At 37.5% G+C, this 27,443-nt stretch overlaps 3 protein-coding genes across 4 annotated transcripts; all 3 read right to left on the bottom strand.

Annotated features, from left to right (window-relative positions):
- Window positions 1-8,208: 8,208 nt before the first annotated feature.
- On the bottom strand, window positions 8,209-11,784 carry LOC121772362 (YTH domain-containing protein ECT4-like). The gene is made up of 9 exons (XM_042169432.1): window positions 11,637-11,784; window positions 11,223-11,299; window positions 11,001-11,121; window positions 10,797-10,864; window positions 10,095-10,670; window positions 9,286-9,873; window positions 8,990-9,202; window positions 8,748-8,894; window positions 8,209-8,670 (listed from the first exon to the last, which is right to left on the bottom strand). Exons 1-9 carry the CDS (start codon window positions 11,665-11,667, stop codon window positions 8,533-8,535), a joined length of 1,959 nt encoding a protein of 652 aa, XP_042025366.1. The 5' UTR covers window positions 11,668-11,784; the 3' UTR covers window positions 8,209-8,532.
- Window positions 11,785-12,317: 533 nt separating this feature from the next.
- LOC121770826 (trafficking protein particle complex subunit 11-like) lies at window positions 12,318-17,982 on the bottom strand. Of its 2 annotated transcripts, XM_042167602.1 has the most exons (10): window positions 17,515-17,982; window positions 17,380-17,444; window positions 16,689-16,803; window positions 16,375-16,498; window positions 16,003-16,083; window positions 15,368-15,706; window positions 15,091-15,257; window positions 14,688-14,974; window positions 14,145-14,612; window positions 12,318-13,990 (listed from the first exon to the last, which is right to left on the bottom strand). In XM_042167602.1, the coding sequence occupies exons 1-10, from the start codon at window positions 17,841-17,843 to the stop codon at window positions 12,558-12,560; spliced, it is 3,408 nt and encodes a 1,135-aa protein (XP_042023536.1). In that variant the 5' UTR covers window positions 17,844-17,982; the 3' UTR covers window positions 12,318-12,557. The 2 variants fall into 2 exon arrangements, with proteins under 2 accessions (XP_042023536.1, XP_042023535.1); XM_042167601.1 differs by having other exon boundaries at window positions 14,145-14,974.
- A 1,130-nt stretch (window positions 17,983-19,112) lies between these two features.
- Window positions 19,113-22,641, bottom strand: LOC121772157 (YTH domain-containing protein ECT4-like). The gene is made up of 9 exons (XM_042169153.1): window positions 22,503-22,641; window positions 22,137-22,213; window positions 21,915-22,038; window positions 21,729-21,796; window positions 21,048-21,623; window positions 20,186-20,773; window positions 19,884-20,096; window positions 19,642-19,788; window positions 19,113-19,562 (listed from the first exon to the last, which is right to left on the bottom strand). Exons 1-9 carry the CDS (start codon window positions 22,531-22,533, stop codon window positions 19,356-19,358), a joined length of 2,031 nt encoding a protein of 676 aa, XP_042025087.1. The 5' UTR covers window positions 22,534-22,641; the 3' UTR covers window positions 19,113-19,355.
- Window positions 22,642-27,443: the final 4,802 nt, after the last annotated feature.

Raw genomic sequence — 27,443 nt, 5'->3', positions numbered from 1 at the left:
ACCCTTTAGGCCCTCATTATCGACGGCGATCTAATCGAAGTCTGCACAAAACTCCTAGACTGCGTTGGCAGCGTATCTCGATATATGAAGAACGTTTACGTGAATTCGGTAAACAAGCCTTTACACAGAGTTTATAGTAACATCCTTTCATTCACGAACCACCCGATTGAGCCTAAGATTTGTCATGTGTCATCCAAATAGCTCAATCACTTCATCTCATCTTTATTAAATGACCCATTCGATCATATTCAATTACTTTAATTGAATATATCTTTGCATTGGCCAATGACTTAATGGTCAAGTAATATAGAGAATTTGAGTGTTCTCTCGAAATTCTAATCGAGGAATGAATCTCATTCTTGGCTCAACTACCATTTCCATTTATCTTATGATGTACCCAACACAAGTCCGTGTCTTAATCCTCCGAGGGGAGGCAAAGCGTTGTACAAGGTCAAAGCACACCACTCAACAAACAAAATGTGTAATGACCTCAGATCCAAGGACTATTACATACTTCATGTACTAATAAACTGTAGACACTCAACAAAACAGTTTAATAGTAGGGTATATCAATACTCTCCAAAGTATACCATGTGTCCATCACGAGTATCTAATATCTCATAGTTGTGAGAACAACTACATTCTCGAAGAATGTGATGCAAACCCCATGCTAACCTATAACATATCATCAATATCTCATTCTTGATGATCATTGGTTAGGGCTATTTTAGAATTATACTATATCATTAATGTCTCACACCATTAACGACAGTCATAATTCAAGGGAACAAATATTTAGAATAAAATCAAACATTTAAAACAATTATTCCAATAAGTGCACAAAACCCATAGAAAATGAAATTTTCATATAATGTGATCAAGTAATATTGTCTCAACACAAAATGTTTCTAAGACATATAAAACTGTAACTCCCACTGATTCAAAGCCATCTACCAAGATGCTTAACACCTAAGCTCTCAAAGTGCTTGTTGTGTTTTGCTATACATAACGGTTTGGTGAAAGGATCAGCCAAATTATCATCAGTGGGTACTCTTTCTAATTTTATGTCGCCTCTTTCAATTATTTCTTTGATCAGATGATATCTTCTGGGAACATGCTTGTTCCTGTTCGTAGCTCTGGGTTCTTTTGCTTGCGCAACAGCACCAGTGTTGTCACAATACAAAGGTATTGCACTATTGGCACTCGGAATGACACCCAGTTCTTTAACGAACTCTAACAAAGCAACAGCTTCTTTGGCAGCTTCAGATGCAGCAATATACTCGGCTTCGGTGGTGGAATCGGCAGTTGTACCTTGTTTGGAACTATTCCAACTCACTGCTCCACCATTGAGAACAAAACATATCCAGACTGAGACTTATAGTCGTCATGGTCTGTTTGGAAACTAGCATCAGTGTACCCAGTAACTGATAACTCTGGTTGTCCACCATAGACTAAGAAATATTCTTTAGTCCTTCTAAGGTACTTAAGAATAGTCTTAACGGTTTTCCAATGTTCCTCACCGGGATTTTGCTGAAATCTGCCTGTCATGCTAAGCGCATAGGCCACATCTGGCCTAGTAGAAATCATGGCATACATAATAGATCCTATAGCCGAAGCATACGAGATCCTTTTCATGTTGTCTCTTTCTTTGTCATTAGAAGGACAATCCTTCTTTGACAATACAATGCCATGTCCCATAGGAAGAAAACCTTTCTTAGAATTCTCCATTGAGAAGCGCCTTAGCAACTTGTCTATGTAAGTGGATTGTGATAATCCTAACATCCTATTCGGTCTATCTCGATAGATCTTAATTCCAAGGATGTAGGAAGCATCACCCAGATCCTTCATCATAAAGGAACTAGACAACCATTCTTTCACGGATTGCATCATGGAACGATCGCTTCCCATAATCAAGATGTCATCAACATATATGATGAGGAAGACAACGTTTCCATTCTCGCGTTTACTATAAACACATGGGTCCTCTTTGCTTCTGACAAAACCAAACGATTTGATTGTTCTGTCAAAACAAATATTCCAACTCCTCGAAGCTTGCTTAAGTCCATAGATGGACTTCTTTAGCTTGCACACTGCATTCGGCCTTTCTTTCGATACAAAACCTTCTGGCTGTGTCATATAGACATCGCATTCTAATTCTCCATTGAGAAATGCGGTTTTGACATCCATTTGCCAAATGTCGAAATTGTAGTATGCAGCAATTGCAAGTAATATCCTAATGGACTTGATCTTAGCAACTGGCGAAAAGGTTTCGTCATAGTCAATGCCTTCACGCTGACTATAACCCTTTGCCACTAACCTAGCCTTGTAGGTTTGTACTTTGCCATCTGCATCTCTCTTCTTTTTGAAGATCCATTTGCAACCTATGGGGTAAACCTCATCTGGCAAGTCAACTAGTTCCCAGACTAAGTTGAAGTATATCAAGTCCATTTCAGATATCAAGGCTTCAAGCCACTTCTCTCGATCGGTGTCCGACACCGCCTCGGTATAGGTCTTAGGCTCATCATCATCTAAATCAACTTCATCATCTTGGTTCTCAACCATTAGATTCAGTCTCTCAGGTGCACGACGAATCCTTCTAGGCCTATTGAGTTGGTTTTCTTCTGGCTCGGGCTGTTCATTCTGATTGTGAGTAGGCCCAGGAATATCACTATGATCTTCTTGAGGTAGAGGTGATGCAACTATTGTATCATCTTGTATTTGATGCATCTCATTGTCTTGAGGAGGTTCTTCGAGAGTCCCTCTAAGGTCTCCTCTAATAGTATTTTCCCCTCCCAATAGATCATCAAAAACTCCCACTGAGTTATTGTTCAAACCATTTGACAATACATCATCCTCATTGTTAACTTGTGGTTCTTGAATTTCTTCAAGATCTACTGTATTTGACCTTGTTCCTTGCAGACATAACTGTCTTCAAGGAACGTCACATTCCTTGATGTTATCACCTTGTGATTTTCAGGACAGTAGAAATCGTATCCACTAGTTTGTTTAGGATATCCCACAAAGTAACACTTCTCACTTTTAGATTCCAACTTATCAGTCATTTGTTTCTTAACAAAAGCTGGACAACCCCAGGTCCGCATATAGTTAAGACAAGGCTTTTTGCCATACCATAACTCATATGGTGTTTTCTCAACTGATTTAGATGGAACTCTATTCAGAATGTAAATAGCAGTCAATAAAGCATGACCCCAGAGAAATAAAGGAAGACTAGCTAAACTCATCATGGATCGAACCATATCTAATAATGTTCGGTTTCTCCTTTCAGATACTCCATTCATTTGTGGTGTACCAGGAGGTGTCCAGTCCGACTGAATTCCATGCGATTTCAAGTAATCAAGAAATTCTCGGCTCAAGTATTCCCCTCCTCGATCTGATCGAAGAGTTTTGATACTTTTCCCAAGTTGTTTCTCAACTTCACACTTAAACTCTTTAAATTTCTCAAAGGCCTCGGATTTGTGTTTCATAAGATACACATGTCCATACCTTGTCAAATCATCAGTAAAAGTAATGAAGTACGAATAACCACCTCTTGCTTGAGTTGGAAACGGTCCGCACACATCTGTGTGGATCAACTCTAGCACATCATTAGCACTCACCCCTTTCCCAGAAAGTGGTTTATTAGTCATCTTTCCTTTGAGACAGAATTCACAAGCACCATATGATTCAAAATCAAATGAATTTAGATAGTCTAACTTTCTCAATCTCGCTATCCTTTTCTCATTGATATGACCAAGTCTACAATGCCAAAGATAAGTAGCATTATCCGTATTACATAGCTTAAGTCTTTTATTTTGCACATTGAGAATATTCCGTTTGCATTCAAGCATATATAATCCATTCTCTAACGAGGCATTTCCATAAAGCAATCCATTAGTAGAAAACGAGCATCTGCTGTTTGCAAAATGGAAGGAAAAACCTTCGATGTCCAACATCGGAATGGAAATAATATTCTTTGAAATAACTGGAACGAAATAACAATTATGTAAATCTAGTCTATGTCCTGAGGGAAGATCTAATCTATAAGTTCTCACGCGTTCGGCAGCAACTTTTGCTCCATTTCCAACACGTAGGTCTACTTCCCCAGGCCTCACTTTCCTGCTGTCAATTAAACCTTGCACATTATTACAAATGTGTGAACCACAAGCGGTATCCAATACCCAGGATTGTGAGTTATTCATAGACATATTTATCTCAATGACAAACATAGCTGAGCTCCCACTCATTGCACCTTGTGCCTTGAGTTTTGGGCAGTCTCTCTGCCACTCCGTGAAATTTGACCTAGTCAATTTGTTTGTTTCCATCATACACTCATAAGATAAGTTTGACATATTATCTGAACAGAAAATAAAACGAAAAGCAAATTAGAAAAGCATACAAAGATCACAATCGCATCACTAATCAAACAAGGGTTTATTGTATTGATTAGCTCCCACTAATTTTAACATATATTATGTTCCCCAAACATAAAATACGAATTTATATCTAATATAAATTTTAGTGGTCCAAGATCCAAGTCTATATTATTGCAGCCTCTGCGAGGGCTGATGACTACAATAATATCACCAGGTAGGCCTCCAAGCCAATTGTAACAACAATTTTACAATTCTTGGTTTATTAATCTAATTAATATACGTCCATAAATTATTCTGGTTGCGAGGGCTACTCAAAATAATTTAAGCAAGTCAACCCCATCACACGATGCCAACCATGCATCTATGAATGAGCCTAAACCTTGTAGATTTAGAGTAAACGCGAGGGCGTAAAACTCGTGGTCGAAAAGACTAGGAACATCAAACAATTGTGATGGACGATGCGTTTGTTTCAAAACAAGACTTATATTTTGTGGGGAAAAGTGTGATACTAGTTCTGTGAATATAATATCCAATATTAAATTTCAAACAATTATTGGGCGCCGCCTACCCAGACATAGTATAACACGGACTACAATTACTGGGCGCCGCCTACCCAGACATAGTATAACACGGACTACACATACTGGGCGCCGCCTACCCAGACAATAAAACGGTCTCTAACTACTATAGTTAAATAAATAAGCATAAAATCAAATAGCATGCTTATCACATAAGATATCAAATAATGCTCAACAAATAAAATCAAATTTTATTCTCTAATTAAATGTGGACTTAATTATATTAATTCTAAATTAATATAATTATATATATTTAATATTAATTCTAAATTAATATTGTGCTGTGGAGTATATATTATCATTTCCAGATGATAACTATGTCCCAATTTGTTAATCTAATTAACAAAATTTATCCAATCTATATTAATTCTAAATTAATAAATTTGTAAATCAAGTAATAACTCCAAATCATCATCATATATAAAAAATTCTTGCACATTAATCCATTAATCTAATTAATAAATTCATCATCAAATTTATATCAATTCCAAACTAATATAAACAGATATTTAATATTAATTCTAAATTAATATTAATAATACATTTATTATTATTAGTATCCAGTAATCTATTGATGAAATTAAATAATAATATATATTATAATAATTGTACCATAATCCTAGTGAAGCGCATGAATCGTCACAGCAACGACACTTATGCAATATCATTATTCAAAATAATAACAATAAATCATAATCTATTAATCTAATTAATATATTAACTCTCTGATCTATATTAATTCCAAATTAATTGGAACCCAATTTCAAATTTCGAAATTCAATTGCAAATATGGTTGAAAAACATTATCTTTTAGTTGAAACCCAGTTTCAATTTTCCAAAAGCTTCATCTGTCAAAACCAGCGACAATAGCATAAGCGCCATAAAATTCAATTGTTTCTTCATTATATGCATCAACTGTACTGCTCAATTGTACAGTTGAAATCCAATTGCGTCAGCCGAAACAAAATTTCGAAACTACCATATATTGCGTCAACACAACTACGCGTCGTATGTTGCACTAAATTTCGAAACATTTTGAAATCCAATTTAAGAATTTTGATTTCCAAAATCATCCACAAATTAATTAGGAAACAAAATTAATTATGAATCGAGCCCCGAGCTCTGATACCACTGTTAGGAATTCTTGTGTTCATCTAATGAGCGCAGCGGAAATTGCATACAAGAATAACAGATCTAGATTCATAATCATATTGCAAGTTGAGCACGTAACACACAACGGAACTAAATCTTACTTGTTGTGTTGTTCTTCTTCGATTGAATCCCGCAAGTTGAATCCACTACTATCGAGGTCCACGTGCAATCCAATCTGATGCAGGAACTATCCCGGTACAATTGCTCCGTAGAAGAAAGCTAGGAATTCTCTCTACAGAGCTTTACGTATTTTCTCTCTAATGTTAAGCTATTTCTCATCTCCCACAATGGAGAATAAATAACCATTATATAGACAAAGAGTCATTAGGGTTTCATGATTATTGGGCTTATGGACTAATTATAATTGTAGCCCAACTATAATTATTTAATCCATATTAATCTAATCTAGCCCATATCCTTTCATCCACTCCACTCCACTCCACTCCACTCCACATTACAACTATGAGTCTGTCTACTAATTCATCTTATCCCCTTTTCTTTTAAATCACGTGCCAAACATTTTTCCAATGTTTTTTAATAGACATTTTCGGAGCTTAACATTTATGTACATTCAGAAGAAAAAAAATCCATAAAGAACCAAACTTGGCAGCCTTGTAAAACATCTGAGGGCAAAATTTTTTAATGTAATGGAGTTCATGCCTTAACCCAGAGAGGTGTTCCAATTACTAAGAGTTCCACAAGGGTCTCATATAATGGAATTTTTGAATGATAACACAGCTATCCATTCTTCATTTACACAACTCACAACAGAAAATTTTAGCAAAATTCAAAACAACAAGTGAACAAGGCAATAAAAAAAAAGAGTAGACATATTTTAGAGAGATTTAAGCATGCGTGTCTTAATTTGTTGATCGTACGAGATTAAATTCGCTAATTTTCGGAATAAAGGACTGAGGCATGCAAATTTGTTAGAATAAGAGACTTTTGCATTTTATTTTATTTTTCTCCTTTTTTCTTATTATTTCTCTCCCAATATTTATAAAAAAAGAAGATAAAAATATTAAAAAAAGTAAAAATCTCTTATTTTAAAAAATTAGCATGCCTCAATCTCTTATTTCGAGTAGGTCAACAAAACCCAAATCTCGTAATGTTAGAATCAAGATGTCAATCTTAGCTAATACGAAGTACTACACAATTAGACCCTTATAATGTCTCACTCTTAGGTTTACCTTTTTTGAGATATTAACTGTAGTGTCATTCAATCTGAATCTAGCATATGGATTATCTTTCGATTCCTGCAAATCCAATAAATCGACAAGATGTGTCTCACTCTTATGTTAGAATCCAATTTGAAGCATTATACAACAAAATTGAACAAAGTAATTAAAGATCTTGAATATCAATAATACGAATCAAATAAATATAAAGAGTTACTTTTCAATCCTCATAATTTAACAAATTAGTTACTCTAACAAAATTCATTTTAAAATAAGATATAGTAAAACAATCTATGATAAAAATCCCAATGAAGAATCTTAATAGTTCTAGTTTTCTTTATTCTCTAGTTCCAATCTCCAAGTACAAAATTATCTCTTGGAAAGGAATTCTAGGGAAAGTAGTCTCAGCTTCAATGATCTCTTGTGGTTGTTTTTCTATAAATACGATACTTCAATGATCTCACTTTCATTTTTAGTTTGTCAACTAAGATAACTCATTACTATAAATGAAAACACCTTTTGTATAATTTATTTTCTTTCTCTTACTTTACTCTCTTTACTTCACTGACAAAATAAAGTTGAATAAATTCTCGTGCCGCCCAAGAAAAGTGTCACCTTCCTTGGGACAGAGGGTGTAGTATTTCGGGCTCAGAAAGGGAAGACTTGGAGAAGAATAACTCGATCCACTGACCACTTTCAGCGGGTTGCTGAGAGCGTTCTGGGCTGCTCGGAGAATTCTCGGCGGCCGCTGGCTCGTGCTCGGCGGTTGATGATTGTAACTGTGTTGCAGGCATAAATTCTCGAAGGCATAATTTTCACGTCTTCCAATTTTCCCGTATCCCCCTTCCATACAATTCCACCAGACATAGTTTTTATTAACTAGACCATATCCATTTTAGTATCAATTGAGTTAGATTACACTGCGACTAATAGAAAAACACAACTATGAATCTAACATATCTTAAAAAACACAATTATCAAATGAGAGAGCCTATCAAAAAGAGCGCTATTAAACAAGATCGGATATTAAAGAGAGAAAATAGAAAAAAAATAAAAACTGACAACCAAGAAAAAGAAACACTAGCATTTCCTCAAACAAAAAAAAGAGAGAGAGCCATCAAGGACTAGAAAATCGGAGCGGGATAACAAATTTGTTGCTTCAGCCTCTCTTCTACCAGAGAGTATTCCGACGACTAGCACCCATTAGCCCCAACTTCCATCTCAGGAATAGTAACAGCAGGTTTTACATCACTAGACTTGGTAAGGGTGAGGCTTTCTGTAACATCCCCCATTGCCATTCGCCACCACAGCCGATTCACTTTCTTTCTCCACTTGAGCATTCACACCTTCCTTCTTCAATTCAGTTGGTTTGCCTTCCCAAACTTGAGTCTGCAAACTATTGTTATTAGTCTTCCAGAGATGTAAACAAGGAAGCACTGATCAAGAAATTACAGTACCAAACTCACCTGTTTGTGGAAATGCTGTTGCTTGGCTTTCTTCTCCAGGATTTTCTTCTGTCTATCCTCATAGAAATCAAAATCATCCAAGATGCACTGCTTGCTTACGTAATCCTTAAAAATTTTGAGCACCTCGAGCCCCTGCGCAAGTTTAACCTGCAACAACGTCATATTCCTAATTAAAAAACCACAGCAATAATAGCAGCACAACCTATAAAACAGAAAAATAAAGGGTACAAGGATATATATACCTCCTGGGTGTCCCTGCTGTTAGTCACAGGTTTGTTCTCATTATTCTCAAGGGTAATATGCTTTAACAAACTGTTCGGTACATCCTTCACAATGTGCCACTTAACTGGAAAACAACCAATCCATTTGTCTTGCTGCCAGTAATCCATATTCTTATTGAAGTCAACAGGACCAACCATCTCAGCAACGCCAACAAACTGACCACTGGTATTAACCTACAAATCAAGTAGCATGCATAATTAGTATACAGATCAAACATTAAACAAAGCATAACATCTTTGAGTCCAATAAAGCTTACTGAGAAGAAAAGGAAAATAGGGCAGCTTTCAGGTTTTTGTTGAGCACTCTGGTAAGCAGCATCCAGCTTTTTGTTACCGTTTGGCGTGCTAGCCCAAATATTGTACTTGATGCTCTTATGGACATCATCCTCACTGTATGATTTGATAATGAAAAATTTGGCATCAGGGTAAGTCTCAGGGAAGTCTGATCTGTTGTATTGTTCTCGATCAGGAACCACAATTGACTTTTCAATATCAGCTGTTTCAGCCAAGGGAATATTTTGACCTTTGACAGCCAAAGCTACTGGTGAATATCCCTTTGTGTTCTTGGTGCTCTTGGTTCTTGGGCCCCTGTTCAATTCATTGAGGCCATCCATATTCTCATTACCATACCCGTAATATCCATTTCCTCTTCCTCTAGGCTTGTACTTGCTATCGACAGCCACCCAGCCATTTCCACCGGATCGTGTGTCATAAGCATTAGACCCATACCCCACTCCAGATCTGTATGCATTTCCATATTGACCATATAACTTGTTCGGATACATTCTATTAATGTATCCATTCGCACTGTTCATCAATGACAATGGCCTTGGGTGGTTCGAGCCCTAAAAAGGAACATAATAAACACGTTAGACAAAACAAGTGCGATGGACTTAGATTTGCACTTTAACAAGAAAAATATAGTAACTTTTTAAATGATGAGTTGTTAGACCAAAGCATGCAACAAAATTGTCCTCTCTAATAATTAAAAAAAAACGAATCATCAAAACACACAAGACAAAATGTTTTGTGAGCAAACCTAACCATGAAATAAGCAACTCATTACCATCAGGTGAGGCTGATAATTTTGACTCCTGGAGGAAGGGACACTATTTCCATTCCCAACTGCAGAGGTCATAGCTGAACTAGTTATAGGCCTTTGTTGTGAATCTGAAAAATATGGAGTCTCTAACCATGGGACAGGGGAATGTAAACCATCAAAACCAAATCTTGGATTTTGATAACCAGAGGATGGAATTCGACCAGGTAAAGCATCTCTTCCATATGAGCCATTCGCATTGAAAGATGAATTTTGGTATGCTGGTCTTGCCATCGCTGTACCATTGTTTCCCTTTGTGGCCACACTACCAGCAACACCATTAGATTTTGAATTAGAAGAATCCACCAGCAAAGGCACTAGATCGGCACCCCCAGAGGTGGCTATGTCACCTTTCCCAAGGGCACCAGAGGGGTACAGACCATTTGTGGGTGGCAATGGCTGGAAATAAGGAGTTGGGTACTGATACTGTTGAGGGCTATACAGCTGACCATCGTGAGACATTGTCGGAATGGGTGAGACAGCTGGTGAATATGGCCCATAAGGAGGATAGCCATAACCATGATACAGGTCCCCATAAGAACCCTGCAAACGAATGAAGAATTGTAGCAAATGCTAAAAATGTAAGATTGTAATGATATAGACTAGTCCCAAAGCAAAATCAATCAACACATGTAAGCATTAAAATGGATTTGTGCCCACAATGCTTACCGGAGTTGGCTCCACTCCATCTGGGCTAAGGTACCGTGTGTAATCTTCCCATTCATTTCCCTCAAAGGCTAAATACAAATGGATGGGTAAAAATCAGAAAAGTAAGCTAAGTCAATGAAAACAGTAGGATCTACCAAGTCAAAATGTACATGAAAATTTCAGCAAATAAAACAGTACTTTTCAAATTTCAAATTAAAAACTTACGAGTATAATAGTAAGCAGGTGACGGATAGTAGCACACCCTAGGATCCATAAAATCAGGAATTTGAGGCGTGACAGATCGCTCCTGTATCCCATTAGCCACGTTTCCAGAATCAACTGATGGCTGCAGAGCAGGAAAGGGATCCAGCGATAAAGAACAAAGTGAGCCAGCATGCTACAAATAACATCGAATTTAAAAATAAATAACGCAAATCAATTCGTGACCTTCTTAGTGGCATCAAGAAGTTCGATAGTCTTTGCCTGCGAGTCCAGTGACAATTTCTGCAATAAATCTGCAGCCTCTATAGCAGAGAGAAGTAAAGGAACACATTTTCACACGAAAAATGATTTAATACAGGAAGACTCAAACAGAACAAAGACTAAAACAACAGAAAAAATAAATTTGAATAAATATTAAAAAAATTCTCAAGATTTGAAGCTAAGGCGTAGCTCGTATGGAAAGACAAACAAGTAAATCACCAAGGCAGAAAAAATCAGCACGTAATTAACGACGGGGATCTCAGATACAAGAAGCTCAGATCTACAACAACTAAAAATGAAAAAAAAAAACATGAGTTTATGCAGACAAGCAAGCTATTGAGATGAAAGAGGAGTAAGAGAAACATAAGAGAAGGATACGATCTGCTGGAGGCGGAACGGCGGCGGCCATGGGATTAGTAAAGAGTGAAAGAGTCCTAGAAAAGAGCGGGCGAAGGAAAAGTCTTTTCTTAAGGGTTTTGGGAGAGGAGAAATAAAAGTTGAGATTTGTGATTCATATACGCCCACCTCTTCTTTCTATTCAGTCCTTCTACTTCACTGTATTTGCGAATTCAATACACACTCCATCCTTCTACTTCGCTGTATTTGCGAATTCAATACACACTTCATTATTGGCAATTCGACAAAGACAAAACTATCCCTATTTCGATTTAATTGGATTAGTAAGTCTTCATTTCATTGCTCTTTCTGGACGACTCCTATTTATCGGATTTCATTCTTCAACACGACACTATATAAGTTAATTATTTAAAACACCAATTCGAATTACAGCCATTATTTTGTCACAAATATTTCCAAATTATTTGAACATTTTTTGATAGCCGGCCCGAGCTCAATTACTTCTTGTAATTTTTTTTTACAACGGATCTCCAGATGGCTCGAACTCGACAGCTCATGCAATATTGTCTAAACTCTTTGCCGCTAGGACAAAGGCTCTGGACAATTACTGCTTATAAATTTACGGTTGGAATAATTGTTACATGTATAATATTGATTCATGGGACCTACTTACTACTTGAAGAGTGAAACAACACCAAAAAATTGATCAAATTGTGGCCCATGTATGCATTATACTCGGAACAATATGAACTTCTCTAGTCCCATCTGAGTTGAATACACCGCTTTAAAAAAATTTTAAAAACGCAGGGAATAGTCACTGGATCCGCCGGTGGATAACTTTGGTAATTACCAAAAAAAACGGCATTCTAACACGCCATGTGACTTTGAATGGGATTTCAGCCGGGTTTGGTGTTACCGAAGGAGTTGCAGAGACCACTGGGTTCAAGCATCACCGGGCGGCTTGAGATCAACATGGGGCTTGGTTGGGTAGACGAAGACAAGCAAAGACGCATTGGATGGCAGCAGACCAGCAGAATATCTCACAGAGGCTACAGTAACTCTAGGAAGCTGCAGCGACCCTAATCCCAGGGGTACAAGCATGTACGTGAGAACCTGGGCTGATCTCGGCAGGACAAGCATTGTATCACTGTGGGGGCCCGATAGGACGAAGCTCTGTGAGTCTGATATCGAGCATTTGATCTCTTGAAGTATCTCCGTCTGATTGAGAATCTTCACTGAATACAGAAAAGGGTTTCCAATAAAGGCATGAGGAGGACATTCTAAACTCACAGCCAACAGAGGTAGCTCCACATTCACGTCAGGAAGTCTATATTTAGTAACTTGAGATGAAGTCGCGTTAGAATCCCTTTCCCATCTCAGACTCACGTTACCAATCTTCAGCTTAGTAGACTTCACTTTAGGAATGATGGTGAAAACCTTCTTGAACTCTTCCCCTGGCATATTGACTACGGCTTCCCTGAACTCTTCCTGCTGAGGTTGTATAGTGCAAGCATCGCTTTTCACTTCCGTCTCAATGGACATAGATAGCAATCTCAGGGGAACCTCTGAGCAATTCTTAACACTGATTATAAGCAAAGTTTTTTCGTTTAAAGCAAGATATGGTGTTTGATCAGTTTCTGAAATTGACTTGAGCTTCAATAGCAAAAGAGGATCCTTCCTAAAAGGAAGCATATACCGATGGTTGATTGCAACAGCAGTTGTCCCTTCAATCTGCAAGCTTTTGTGGACATGCACTTTCTGCAAACTAGGTTCATCACTCCGAGGGAGGTATCCTAATGAGACATAAAGCATAATAGGCTTAGGATGGTTCCACTTAATTTTCAGTTTGCACGACCATGACTCCCCCATATCCAAGGATGGGACAGAAATTAATCCAAAAGATGGCTGAATTTTCTGAATTTTGTCGGAAGGAGCTTCAGACTGATCTTGAGGTGCATCACAGGAGATATCAACAAGCTCAACATGGATATTCTCAGATGAGAACGATTCTTCTCCCCTTGGACTAAGAAGACCACCACCTCTTGTATCTACAAGATTAATTTTTAATTCACCTGAATGCACTGCATGTCCTCTGGAGGAAACTGTCACGGGTAAAATAAAGCTTTCTCCAACCAATGCAGGGCCAGAAGAATGTAAAATCAAATCCACTTGTGGCTCTGGTTCTTCAACTTGTATAGCCTTCTGTCCAGATAATGCCAGACCTGGATCCTTGATGGGAATAGTTTCCAGCCGGTTCTCAAATTTCCAAAGTGGTGAATCATTAATCAAGGCGGGACTTTCAGCTCTGCAGCATATTGTGAAGTTTGGTCCTACTCTAGCAATGACATATATGCATTCAAGTTTTCCACTAAGATCTGCATAAAATTCACGGTATAATCTAATTTAGAAGCATGAAGGGCAGCATATGAATGAAAACATCAATATTCAAGCAGGAAAATTTTACACTCACACTTTGCGTAAACTAGAAAACAAAAATATCGAAGCACATGATATCTTTTTCCAACTTACCAGATTTTATATCATAAGTCAGTCGTAGCCATTTGTTTGTCGCAAGCACCAGATCAGGAGCTGTCTCAACCCTGTGACCCGGTTGTACAATGTCGGTTGAACTCAGTGGCTTCTGACCATTTGTAATAATAAAATTACACTCTGATTGATTGAATTGCACCTCCAACTGATCAATCTCAACATTTATCGGCAATTGGGATCGAAGTGATATAGTGATAAGAGATTGACCACCCGGCTTAACCATTGGCTGATGAAAGGCAACTAGAGCTAGGAGAGTCACCCTTAGTGGACTAATAACATCAATCTCAAGATAAATGGGGTAATCACTTTTTACTTTAAAAGCACTGTTCTGTTCGTCGGAATTAAGTTCTGACTCACCTCTGGCAACCTCAAATGCTTCCTTGTGTATCTTTTCTCTCTGTGAAGGAGTTGCAGGCCCTGCTGGACCACAGTCCTTAGAGAACGACTCTGAAAAACCGGTTGTTTCAGGCAAAGAAGCCATTTCAAGTGAATATTCTATAAAGTCTTTGGCTGAACTCATACCCTTTGAGCACTCTCGTAAGTACCCCAAGACTTCCCACAGTGACAATAACCAGCCTTCACGTCGGTAAAGATTTGCTAAACTGTCAAATATTTGCTTGGCATTACTGAAGTCATTTAGAGAAAAGTATTCTCTAGCCATCTGCAGTCCACAATAGGCAGCTGTTCTTTCAGCTTTTGAGCTACTGTATGCTTCAAACGATTTCTTTAGGAGGGCAATGATTTCAAAGGAATCCTTGAATCTTTTCCCTTCTGCAAGTGCATAATGGGCATATTCCATATCCGTCAAACTGCATTCAAATTGACTCAGAGGTTATACTTCAAGTATGCCAATATACTACTAGAATCTCTAGACCTGTGCTAGCATGTAGATAAAAAAATAGATTAATTGGCCAGAAGAACTCACGGCTGCATTATGAAGGCATCTTCATGCTCAAGCAACCTGGAATACTGCCCAAGATATGCAGAAGCCACAACAGACTCTGCACTGCCATCAAATGAACCAACATCTACGGACATAGATATTGCAAATTCCAGACATGTATTCTTTTCCTTGAGGTAGCTAGCTGCCAACTATGAAAAGGAGATATGAATAAATTGACAGTTAGAACTCATCTGACTAAATACAAGGTGAAAACTCATCATTGAATAAGTGCATTTTTTTATCTCAGTTATGGAGTGACCTGATAGTAGTAAGCTGGATGAAATTCCCATTCCGTTGGTTTTTCTTCCGCAACAGGGGCCGTACTTGGAACATGCAGAGCATTGGGTGAGCTTGTCTCCAACAGTTGAGCAAAAACCATGTATTGTCTACTTAACCATTCCCAATGAAGAAATATAACTTCTGGGGCTCCTACAAGTTTTCTATAATTAGCAGTGTGCTGACGGAACCATGTAATTGCTTCAAGAACTTTTCCGCCATGCAGCAATATCATTGACATATTAAAATGCAGTTGTTCGGCAACTGCCTTGATCTCAACCAAGCGTTGGATTGGAGGCATTCTAGTTGATGTTCCAACCATCTGAGTTAAAAATAATAAGCATAACAATCAATAAATAATTAGAACAAAAATAATAATTGGAGAACAACTGCGTAAAGAAAGCATACACAGAATAGAGCATTTAAGTTATCACAGACATAATTTATCTGGTCTAAAAGATGACACGAATCTTAAGTGATTTTAGAAATTCCAGTACTAACAACTCAGACAACAATAATTTACTTCAGATAATAGTGTAAAAGGTTCTTAAACTACAACTGAGCATCTGTAAGCAGCATAAATCAAACTAGACTCTGCAGCCGTGATCAAAGAAGTACCTCCCGCAGTGCATGATATGCATCCTCATATAACTTGAGAGCTTCGAGCCAGTCTCTTCTAAATTCTGCATATATAGCAACCTAGAGGTTGATAAGTTTAGATTGCATAAGAAAGAGGAACATAAAATTCATTAGTAAGTATTGATTACAAATATCAAGACAAGGACACTAGCAAAAAGACTATTCAATAAGTTTAAGATGACTAAAGCATGGATAATTGTATAAGGTACTAAAAACCAACATGTGTGAAGGAAATAATGGTGTATATTCCCAATATATTAATTCCTACACTTCGAATGTAAAGATATAGCGAGAATCCTATAACTCTTAAAACAGATTCAAAAGAGCACCACAATAACAAAAGGGCCTTACCTTGAAACAGTACCGAACATTTAGCTCCATTGAGGAGTAATTTTTCTTTTCAAGGCGTGATCTTACTCTTCGGCCTTCATCCCTATAATATGTGTTAGCCAGTTCTCCCAACACGGTCCAAAGCCTGAAAAGAAGTAGCTGATTAGGCTTTACAAATTTGAGATATTTGACGAGATAACAGGAATTTGGTTCAAGCACATACAATTCCCTAGGTTTAGCATTACCGAGGTTTCAAATAGAAGAGAAACTAATGATGAAAGATTATGGTCGTCAAACCAAAGACTTTGAATAGGGGCACAATTAAAGGGACCTGCCTGCTAAGACATTGTTGAAGCTCCGGTTCATGATCAGGTACAAAAATGATAAGATTTTTTGAATCTATTTCTGCGCGTTTTCTCAAGGCAAGTATACGTTCTTCACTTGTGTTATCTGCAACAGAATTTACAGATCGTGAGTTAAATAAAACAAATCCCTTCTAAGGAGACCAAAGCATCTAATACAGATGCATTTTTTTCTCAAGCTCATTCAAACAGAAGCAGACAGTGCAGAAGAGCATTAAAAGCAAGAAGTCTGAAGTTATAGGTATCAGAGTCCAAGAGCTGAACAAAATAGCCAGTGCATAGTATAAATTGTATGGCTCTCCAATTCTGTTCATTCACAGTATTCAGGAAATAAAATCCAAATTATCTGTATTACTAATACAGAAGACCAAAGAAAGATGTATAGTATGACTCTTGTTCTCTTCACTATACAATATCCTCTCCTTTTACAATGTTTCATTTGAGAATTTGAAAATCCTCAGGTAAGACCAACACCATCGCAAAGCCAAATTTCTTAGGACTACAATCATTGTTTTTGCGGCAGGCACAAACATAGCCCTAACATATTCTGATGAACTAGGCACCAACATAAAATACACAAAAGTAATTGAGTTCATCAATCGAATATAAGCATACAGACAGTTGAAATAAATCAGCAATCCGACACGTCCGAAAACTCACAGACCTTTATCATTCCACTTAGTGACGACCAGAACCCCCAATTTGATGTTCCTCCCACGGATCGACGCCCTGCGAAGGAAGCAGCAAAAGAATTCGGCACCAATTACAGAGGCTAAGATAGAAAATATAGAGGAAGTACTTGAGTTTGTCGAGATCGTTGCAGACTTGTAGCCGCTGAGCGGGATCGCCGGAGACATCGCGCGAGGAAAAAATGGCAGCGACGACGGCGGGAATCCTGGTGCGATGCTTGGAGAACCAATCTCGCTTTATAATGCCGGCTGGGGGCTCCAAAGTGTCTCTCGGGGGCTTCTTCGGAGGGATCATAGAGAAATCGGGCAATGCGACGGCATTGATTGGGGGCTGCTGGGAGTGGAGGTGCGCAGTAATTAGGGGATGGACTTCGGGGCAGCCGATGAGGCAGGCAAGAGCTACCGGCGGCGTACGAAGCTCCTCCGGGAATTCCTCCATTGGATTGAACTGAGTTTGCTTTCGATCTGGACTGAATCAGAGGAACATTTTATTCGGATCCAAGCCAATAGCCCTCGCCATTGCTACTGATGTAGTTGCATGAGACGCTCAGCTCAGTGCCACGTGAGAATTTCGGGTGGTTTAGGCGGACCAAAGTTAAAGGAGGAGGGGCGGGCATAAGCCCTCAATTAAAAAAAATACTTTTTTAATTTTATTTTTTAAAAATTTAGTCATATAAATTATAATAGAAAAGCCCCTATAAATTATCTAAATTACTAAAAAATATACATCAAAATGAAATTTAGAAATTTCAGCCCCTATCGATAATTATTGATGTGTCCCTCCCGATTTAGAACAATTCCATATATGTTGTCGTGTTTGTATTTTTTTCCCTCGAAGAATGCCCGACGAGCCTTACCGTGAATATCGTCCAACTTGCTCCATTCGGCCAAAGTTTCTGCAATTTGTTGATGACGTCGCCATGTTAGGTGGCAATTGCCTAGACGTGCTTTCTTAATTGTGCTTTCTTGTACAACTAAGTTTGTTCTTGTTGTATATGGAGGCGATCATCTCTTGAAACGTGCACACTCTCAACCCGTTGTCTATGATCTGGTACTCATAAATGTCAACAAAGCATATCGCCACCAACTTCATCTCTCACCTTCCGTGAAGCTTTCTCCTAACCTTTGCCCTTTGTTAGGGAACCAAATACTATGCAATAAACAAGAATAAGAGATGAATGTTGCAACTTAGAAAAAGAACTTACGCCACGAATTTGCTGGAAATAGCAAAGAATAGCCCAAGTAGCTCTACCTTCTGTTTTTGTGCTGCGTTTTCCAGTTCTTTAATTCAAAACAAAGACGCACGCATGAGGCACATGCGTCATTAGTAAAAACACATGAACCTCATGCGTCGCTCAACTAAAATACAAAACACATGATTGTTATGCGTAGCCGACTAAAACGCATACAGTCTATTTATATGTAATTATCTTCCTAGTATAAATAGATATTGGAACTTTGAAACTGTAATGTTTCAAAAGTAGCCTAAAGTTTTCAAATTTAAAGAAAAAAAATCTTAAATCTCGGGGAAAAGTTTTTTACAACTTACACATTCTTCAACAATTTCTTTCTTCCAATTCCTCCAGAATTGATCTTTATTTGCTAGACCATATTCTTTTTGGTAGCGATTGAGTCGAATTACACTCGGAATAAATATAAGAAAACACATTTATGAATATAAAAGATAAAAAAAAACACAATTATCATATGAGAGAGACTATCAAAAACCACTTAAATTAGAGCGCTATTAAACAAGATCGGATATAAAAAAAGAAAAATAGAAGAAAAATAAAAACTGACAATCAATAAAAAGAAACATTATCATTTCCTCAAACAAACAAAAAAAACAAGCCATCAACGACAAGAAAATCGGAGCGGCTTGCTTTGCTGAATAACACATCTGTTGCTTCTGCACTCATTGTTCTACCAGAGAGTATTCCGACAACCCAAGCTAGCACCCATTAGCCACCACTTCGTTCTCAGGAATAGTAACAGCAGGTTTTACGTCACTAGACTTCGTAAGGGTGATGCTTTCTGTAACATCTCCATTCCCATTCGCCACCACAGCCGATGCATTTTCTTTCTCCACTTGAGCATTCGCACATTCTTTATTCTCCTTGTTCTTCAATTCAGTTGGTTTGCCTTCCCAAACTTGAGTCTGCAAACTGTTGTTATTAATCTTCCAGAAATGTGTAAATAGGAAAGCACTGATCCAGAAATGACAGTTACAAACTCACCTGTTTGTGGAAATGCTGTTGCCTGGCTTTCTTCTCCAGGATTTTCTTCTGTCTATCCTCATAGAAATCAAAATCATCCAAGATGCACTGCTTGCTTAGGTGATCCTTAAAAATTTTGAGCACCTCGAGCCCCTGCTCAAGTTTAACCTGCAACAACATCATATTCCCAATTAAAAAACCACAGCAATAATAGCAGCACAGCCTCTAAAACAGAAAAATAAAGGGTACAAGGATATATATACCTCCTGGGTGTCCCTGCTGTTAGTCACAGGTTTGTTCTCATTATTCTCAAGGGTAATATGCTTTAACAAACTGTTTGGTACATCCTTCACAATGTGCCACTTGACTGGAAAGCAACCAACCCATTTGTCTTGCTGCCAGTAATCCACATTCTTATTGAAGTCAACAGGACCAACCATCTCAGCAACACCAACAAACTGGCCACTGGTATTAACCTGATCATTAAAGACCATGCATAATTAATATACAGATAAAACATTAAACAAAGCATAGCATCATTGAGTTCAATAATAATAATGCTTACAGAAAAGAAAAGGAAAATAGGGCAGCTTTCAGGTTTTTGTTGAGCACTCTGGTAAGCAGCATCCAGCTTTTTGTTGCCGTTTGGCGTGCTAGCCCAAATATTGTACTTGATGCTCTTATGGACATCATCCTCACTATATGATTTGATAATGAAAAATTTGGTATCAGGGTAAGTTTCAGGGAAGTCTGATCTGTTGTATTGTTCTCGATCAGGAACCACACTTGACTTCTCATTATCAGCTGTTTCAACCAAGGGGATATTTTGACCTTTGACAGCCAAAGCTACTGGTGTAAATCCCTTTGTGTTCTTGGTGCTCTTGGTTCTTGGGCCCCTGTTCAATTCATTGAGGCCATCCATATTCTCATTACCATACCCGTAATATCCATTTCCTCTTCCCCTAGGCTTGTACTTGCTATCGACAGCCACCCAGCCACTTCCACCCGACCGTGTTTCATAAGCATTAGAACCATAGCCCACTCCAGATCTGTATGCATTTCCATATTGACCATATAACTTGTTTGGATACATTCTATTAATGTATCCATTAGCATTGTTCATCAATGACATTGGCCTTGGGTGATTCGAGCCCTAAAAAGGAACATATAATAAACCAGTTAGACAAAACGATCAAGGCACAAAACAAGTGCGATGGACTTTGATTTGCACTTTAACAAGAAAAAAATAACTTTTTAAAAGATGAGTTGTTTGATTAAAGCATGCAAGAAAAATATTCTTTAATAATCAAGAACAAGATATCCAACACAAATATACACACTTACTGTTGGTAAATAATCAAATCACACAAGAAAAAATGTTTTATGTGCACTAGACAAAACTAGCCGTGAAAAAAGCAACTCATTACCATCAGGTGAGGCTGATAATTCTGATTCCTGGATGAAGGAGCACTATTTCCATTCCCAACTGCCGGGGTCATCGATGAACTAGTTATAGGCCTTTGTTGTGAATCTGAAAAATATGGAGTCTCTAACCATGGGACAGGTGAATGTAAACCATCAAAACCAAATCTTGGATTTTGACAACCAGAGGATGGAATTCCACCAGGTAAAGCACCTCTTCCATATGAGCCATTCGCATTGAAAGATGAATTTTGGTATGCTGGTCTTGCCATCGCTGTACCATTGTTTCCCTTTGTGGCCACACTACCGGCAACACCATTAGATTTTGAATTAGCAGAATCCACCGGCAAAGGCACTTGATCGGCACCCCCAGAGGTGGCTATGTCACCTTTCCCAAGGGCACCAGAGGGGTACAGACCATTTGAGGGTGGCAATGGCTGGAAATAAGGAGTTGGGTACTGATACTGTTGAGGGCTATACAGTTGACCATCATGCGACAATGTTGGAATGGGGGAAACAGCTGGTGAATATGGCCCATAAGGAGGGTAGCCATAACCATTATACATCTCCCCATAAGCTCCCTGCAAACCAATGAAGAGTTATAAGCAAACCCTAAAAGTGTAAGACTGTAATGAATCATTAAAATGGATTTGTGCCCAAAATAGGTATTTTAACACAATGCTTACCGGAGTCAGCTCCACTCCATCTGGGGTCAGGTATCGTGAGTAATCTTCCCATTCATTTCCCTCAAAGGCTAAATACAAATGAATGGGTAAAAATCAGAATACTAATAGGATCTACCAAGTCAAAATGTACATGAGAATTTCAGTAAATAAAGCAGTATTTTGTAAATTTCAAATTTAAAAACTTACGAGTATAATAGTAAGCAGGTGACGGATAGTAGCACACCGTAGGATCCATAAAATCTGGAATTTGAGGCGTGACAGATCGGTCCAATTGTATGCCATTAGCAACGTTTCCAGAATCAACTGATGGCTGCAGAGCAGCAAAAGGATTCACCAATAAAGAACAAAGTTAGCCAGCATACTACAACTAACGAATTTAAAAATAGATAAGCCAAACCAATTCGATACCTTCTTAGTGGCATCGGGAATTTCGATAGTCTTTGGTTGCGTGTCCAATGACAATTTCTGCAATAACTCTGCAGCCTCTATAGCAGAGAGAAGTGAAGGAATACATTTTCACACGTAAAATAAATTAATATAGAAAGGCTCAAGATTTGAAGCTAAGGCGTAACTCGCATAGAAAAGCAAACAAGTAAATCACCAAGGGAGAATCTGAAACTCGGAGAATCGAAAATCAGCACAGAATTAACGATGGGAATCTCAGATACAAGAAGCTCAGATCTACAGCAACTAAAAATGAAAAAACATGAGTTTATGCAGAAAAGCAAGCTATTGAAATCAAATTGTAGTAAAAGAAAGAGAAGAAAAGGATACGATCTGCTGGAGGAGGAACGGCGGCGGCCATGGGATTGGTAAAGAGTGAGGAGCGCGAAAGAACCCTAGAAAAGAGAGGGCGAAGGAGAAGTCTTTTCTTTGAGGGTTTTGGGAGAGGAGAAATAAAAGTTTAGATTTGTGTTTCATATACGCCCACCTCTTCTTTCTATTTGGTCCTTCTACTTTTACTTATTTGCGAATTCAATACCACACGTGGCGTGTTTCATTATTGGCCAGATTTGCCATATATACTACTACTCGTTCCATAAAAGGAAATAATTATTTAATTTGACAGCAAGTAAATTTAGGGGATTTTAAATAGATTGAAAAATAAAATTAGAATAAAAGAAAAGAAAAAGAAAAAGAAAAAGAAAAAGAAAAAGAAAGAGATTGAGAACATTGCTTCTAATAAGTTGTAGGTGTAAATTAACTTAATGAACCAATTAAACTATGAATTAAAGATCAATCTAATAATCTAATGAAAGTTGGAATAATGTCCATCGTTATACTCACACTAAACATGTTCATAGATATTTAAATTTAACCTTGTTGAATACTAAGATCAAATTCATACTTAGTAGACTATCAGACTATCACTCCTGTAGAAGCATAGTAAGCTCTAATTCAACTTCTAATTTACAACGTATATGAATTCATTTTGAATATTCCTATAGATGCATAGTCAAAATCCAAAGATTATTGATATGACATGTAAATCAACTAATTCAAGAATCATATATTGAACATGATACAAAACTTGGATTATTAGCCTGTGTTTCTTTCTAATGACCAAGTTAAAGAGACTTTGGCTATAAGATATAATTAAACGATAAAACTAGCCGGAATTATGATTCAAAGTAAAAACACCGAAGACACAAGTCCTTGATTAACACTAAACCATATAATCCATAAATAATTCACATATTTCACAAATTAGGAGCGACGTAAGAGTTTTAGTTACGCATCCACAAATAACAAAAAAAAAATTAAAACTCATGAAATTGATGTGTATATTGTATCAAATTTCCTCCGTGGTGATGGAAGTTGAATGATTGAACCTTCAATCTACTTCATCTCTTCATCCTATCTCTGTGATAATTTTCGTGTGTCAAAAGATGTCCCAGAGTGAGCCCAAAACCGCCACTTAAAACTGGTGAACATTGTCAATTTGCGGTTGCACGTAACTCCACTCAGGTCGAGTGGATTCTGGACATATTTCCACTTGGTCGAGTGGAACTCTTTGACGATGAAATTTTATAGTCAATCGGTCGAATGACTTCTGGACACATTTTTACTCGGTAGAGTGGAAAATTTTGACTTCTTCCAAAGTACGTCTTTGACTCCCGATTCCGTTCCAACTTCATTTTATGCCTCTTCCATGCCCTATAACAGATATATTGTGTTAAATTGAGTCCAAATACGTACAACACCAATAAAGTTTGACGGAGTAATGACAAATTAATATTTGATTCACCTTAGAATGTCATTCTGTCAGGTTTGGGTGAGAAACGTTATTTTATGTGGGCAACATCTTGTGTTAAATTTTGTTATCTTATTGTAAAACCCAACCCAATGTGAGCTTAGAGTCTTATTTGTTTGTTATATATCGAGATTATTGTAGACAATAGTCCTATTTGTGTTAGAGATACATAGGGTGTATTAATTAAATACCAGTACTATTCTTTTATAAAAGGCTAAATTGCTTCTAAAGTCTTCACAAAAGTTTGATTTTTCCCGTAAACTTTAAATGTTGCGTAAAAAGTCATGACTTTATCGGGTTGTGCTAATTTCCTATCCGACCTGACCCGATAGTTTTTCGGCATAAACTTATCATATGTGGCAGCCGGAAGTATGACTAGGCAACCAGAATACAAAATGGCGACATTTTGTGTTTGTTGAAAAAAATTTAAAAGTTTGGAGACGAGAGGTAAAGAGAGAGAGAAGAGACAGTCGTCGGAGATGAATTGGGGACGTGAATTGGAAGGGGGAGATGAATTGGGGCGGTCGGCGGTGGATGGTGATGATGGGGGCGGAGCCAGCGAGAGGAAGGGACGGAGGGCGACGGAGCGCCGCCGCTCCCACGGCGGCGGCGGCGCTATGAGGCCGAGAATATGAGAGAAAGAGGAGGGGGAAATAGAGAGAAATAAGAGGGAGAAATGAGGGAAAGAAAGAGAATAAGGGGAAGAACAGGTGGTGCGCCAGAGCGGTGGTGCTGGAGTGAGGAAGGAGGATATTTTTTTTTAAATTACGGTTATGGTAAATGAAGTGGATGAAGAGTCACTGGAATGGGAAACACACTCAGCATCCAAATCATCTTCCATGCCAGCATAAATGCAAACATCATCACACTGCTTAGCCAGAATATCCAACTCGGGAAATCGGCATACGAAGGTCGGAAGGTAAAGTTCATGACTTTTTATGCAACATTTAAAGTTCACGGGGAAAAATAAACTTTTTTAAAGTTCATGACTTTAGAGGCAATTTGCCATTTATAAAATATAATCATTCCATTTGTTCAAAGCTGTCAAAATATACTTTTTCCGTCCTACAAGAGTATGCATTTTTTCCCTTTTTCGTCCGTCACACAAGAATATGCATTTTTTTTATTTTGAAAATTCTTTTGTCTCTATTAAGGTAAAACTCATTCTATAATAACAACACTTAGGTTACTTTTTCTTTCTAACTTCTCTCTTATTTTACTAATTGTGTATTAAAACTCGTGTCCCATAAAAAATGCACTCTTATAAAACGGAAATAGTATATGAAATTCATTTTTGTAAAGAAAATGAGAGAAATAGCATTAAATATAATAATATACATGCAAAACATTTAGATTTAGAATTAATATCTGCAAACTCATCATTGTCCATATGATCAGTAGCATGAAATTTAGTTTGAACTCATGTTCTTATTTGTGATAGTTTAGAAAAAATAAAAACTTTTAATCTTTTGAAAAATATGTCAAAAAAAGTTAAAAAAAACAACATACTACAATACTTACTAGTAAAATCATACTCCCTCCGTCCCAGCTCAAGTGATTGATTTCTTTTGGCCGTTGTTTTGTGAAGATGATAATACACAGTTAAAGTGAAGAGAAAGTAAAGTAAGAGAGAGAATAATATAGAAGAGTGTATCTACACTATTCTCTTACTTACTTTACTTTCTCTCTACTTTAACTATTTATTATCATTTTCCGCAAATACGTGCTGAGAAAAACAGTCAATCACTTGAGATGAGACAAACAGTCAATCACTTGAGATGGGACAGAGGGAGTATTTTCTTTGTCTCACTACAATTGAGTTGGGTTCCTTTAATTTTTTTTTCATGCTTTCTTTTATTTCCTTTGTTCACAATAATCGTCCCATTTTTTTTTATTTTTGTATTCCACCAATAAATGTTTCTTTAACTATTTTTTACTATTTTTGGTAATGAACCTCACATTCCAATATCTTTATCTCGGATTCTCACTCACATTTCATTATATAAAACTAATGCCCACCTTTCAATAACCATTTCCACTGCATTTCTTAAACCCGCACTGTCACGACCGCCCTTTAGGGTTAATAAGTACGGGCGATCGTGATTAAAAGAACTTAATAAACAGACAAATGAAACTAGGGTTTCAATAAAGAGTTTGACCAATAATTAATATTTAATAAAAAGGGGCCAAGAGGTTGACATTTTCCAAATACTTAGGTTCAAGCTAAAAGAATGATGAGCAAAAACAATGTCTCAGCGGAAGCGTTCAAGAGAAAGAGTGACGTCATGTGTGGAGACACAACGACGCTCGTAGTTCACAACTAACCAAACCATGATTCAATTTTAAATTGCTCAACACCACAAATTGCTCGTCGCTGCTCAACCTGCACATAGGGAAAACACATGCTGGGCTGAGTACTTAATATACTCAGTGGGCTTATGCCGAAAACATTTGATGAAAGTTATGTCATCCATACCATAATGAACTCGAGTTTTACATTTAGAAAAGAAATATCATCGAGTATCACAAAACAATTTCATAGACTAGCCAGTCAAAACAATATCCCCACTTTCTCAACAATCATTCAATCACATCCTCTTTCCATAGTGCGACGAAAGTGTGGCCAAACTATTCGCCCACGAGACCGACCGACTAGCAAGGACGGCTCACGATCCCACCTGTGTACACTAGCCTGATAGGGTTTGCGGCCCTACTCAGATCCAAATTCGTTTAACATAGCCCTATAGCCTAATGGAGCGCACTCACAAACTAGGCATCAGGCACAATCTCATCATCAAAACAAACATGACATGACATAACACTTTAAACCACCCATATTACACCATAATCATACTTTTGAAAGCGTAAAAGAGTTTAGTAAAAGAAAGCCCACCTCGACTGCTTAATTCTCAAATACTTTATTCCCCTTAGTATCACGATTCACTTGCGATGATTCACCTTTAACATTTAGATAATACATAAATCAACACGCTTTTCAACTAAATAAATAAATATGCATGCCCCCTATGTAAAGTCTTTTATCTCACTTCTTGATTTTCGCATATTTTTGATTATTCGGCGGCCACTTGTGCTCATAATTCCTCCGTTGGTTCCTCGTACTTTACACCACGATGTCAAATAAATTCCCAAAATTTATTCAAGTGCATAACTTGAATTATCGCAACTATTTCCCTTTGTTGAGAAAATTATGTATATATTCCGGGCTTGAGATAAATGATTCATACTTCAAAATTAATTCGGGATTTAATTAAATAATTTCGTCACGATTAATTATCGGCCCAAAGATTTATTTAAAAGCCCAAAGCTTAATTATTTCCCATCTTATATCTCCAATAAAAATTTTAAAGCCCAAACAATTAAATGGAGCCCATACTTTAATAAATCGTCTAATTTAATTAGCCCAAAATACTCCCACATTCCTCACGCCTCTCTCTCTCTCT

The sequence above is a fragment of the Salvia splendens genome, chromosome 16, assembly GCF_004379255.2.
Source record: "Salvia splendens isolate huo1 chromosome 16, SspV2, whole genome shotgun sequence".
Classification (NCBI taxonomy): domain Eukaryota; kingdom Viridiplantae; phylum Streptophyta; class Magnoliopsida; order Lamiales; family Lamiaceae; genus Salvia; species Salvia splendens.
Note: the sequence above shows the minus strand (reverse complement) of the source record. Positions and strands in the feature narration are given on the sequence as shown.

Excerpts from the sequence above, each read along its gene's own strand:
- LOC121772362 (XM_042169432.1), bottom strand. The coding sequence starts at position 11,667 with ATGGCCGCCGCCGTTCCGCCTCCAGCAGATC. Across the intron at positions 11,122-11,222 it reads TTCTTGATGCCACTAAGAAG|CCATCAGTTGATTCTGGAAA; the intron begins GTCACGAATTGA and ends CCTGCTCTGCAG. Across the intron at positions 9,874-10,094 it reads ATTATCAGCCTCACCTGATG|GGCTCGAACCACCCAAGGCC; the intron begins GTAATGAGTTGC and ends GTTCCTTTTTAG.
- LOC121770826 (XM_042167601.1), bottom strand. The coding sequence starts at position 17,843 with ATGGAGGAATTCCCGGAGGAGCTTCGTACGCCGCCGGTAGCTCTTGCC. Across the intron at positions 14,975-15,090 it reads GATGCCTTCATAATGCAGCC|TTTGACGGATATGGAATATG; the intron begins GTGAGTTCTTCT and ends ATTTGAATGCAG. Across the intron at positions 13,991-14,144 it reads GACTTATGATATAAAATCTG|ATCTTAGTGGAAAACTTGAA; the intron begins GTAAGTTGGAAA and ends AATTTTATGCAG.
- LOC121772157 (XM_042169153.1), bottom strand. The coding sequence starts at position 22,533 with ATGGCCGCCGCCGTTCCTCCTCCAGCAGATC. Across the intron at positions 22,214-22,502 it reads CGTTCCTCCTCCAGCAGATC|AGGCTGCAGAGTTATTGCAG; the intron begins GTATCCTTTTCT and ends TCTCTGCTATAG. Across the intron at positions 21,797-21,914 it reads ACCTGCTTACTATTATACTC|CCTTTGAGGGAAATGAATGG; the intron begins GTAAGTTTTTAA and ends ATTTGTATTTAG.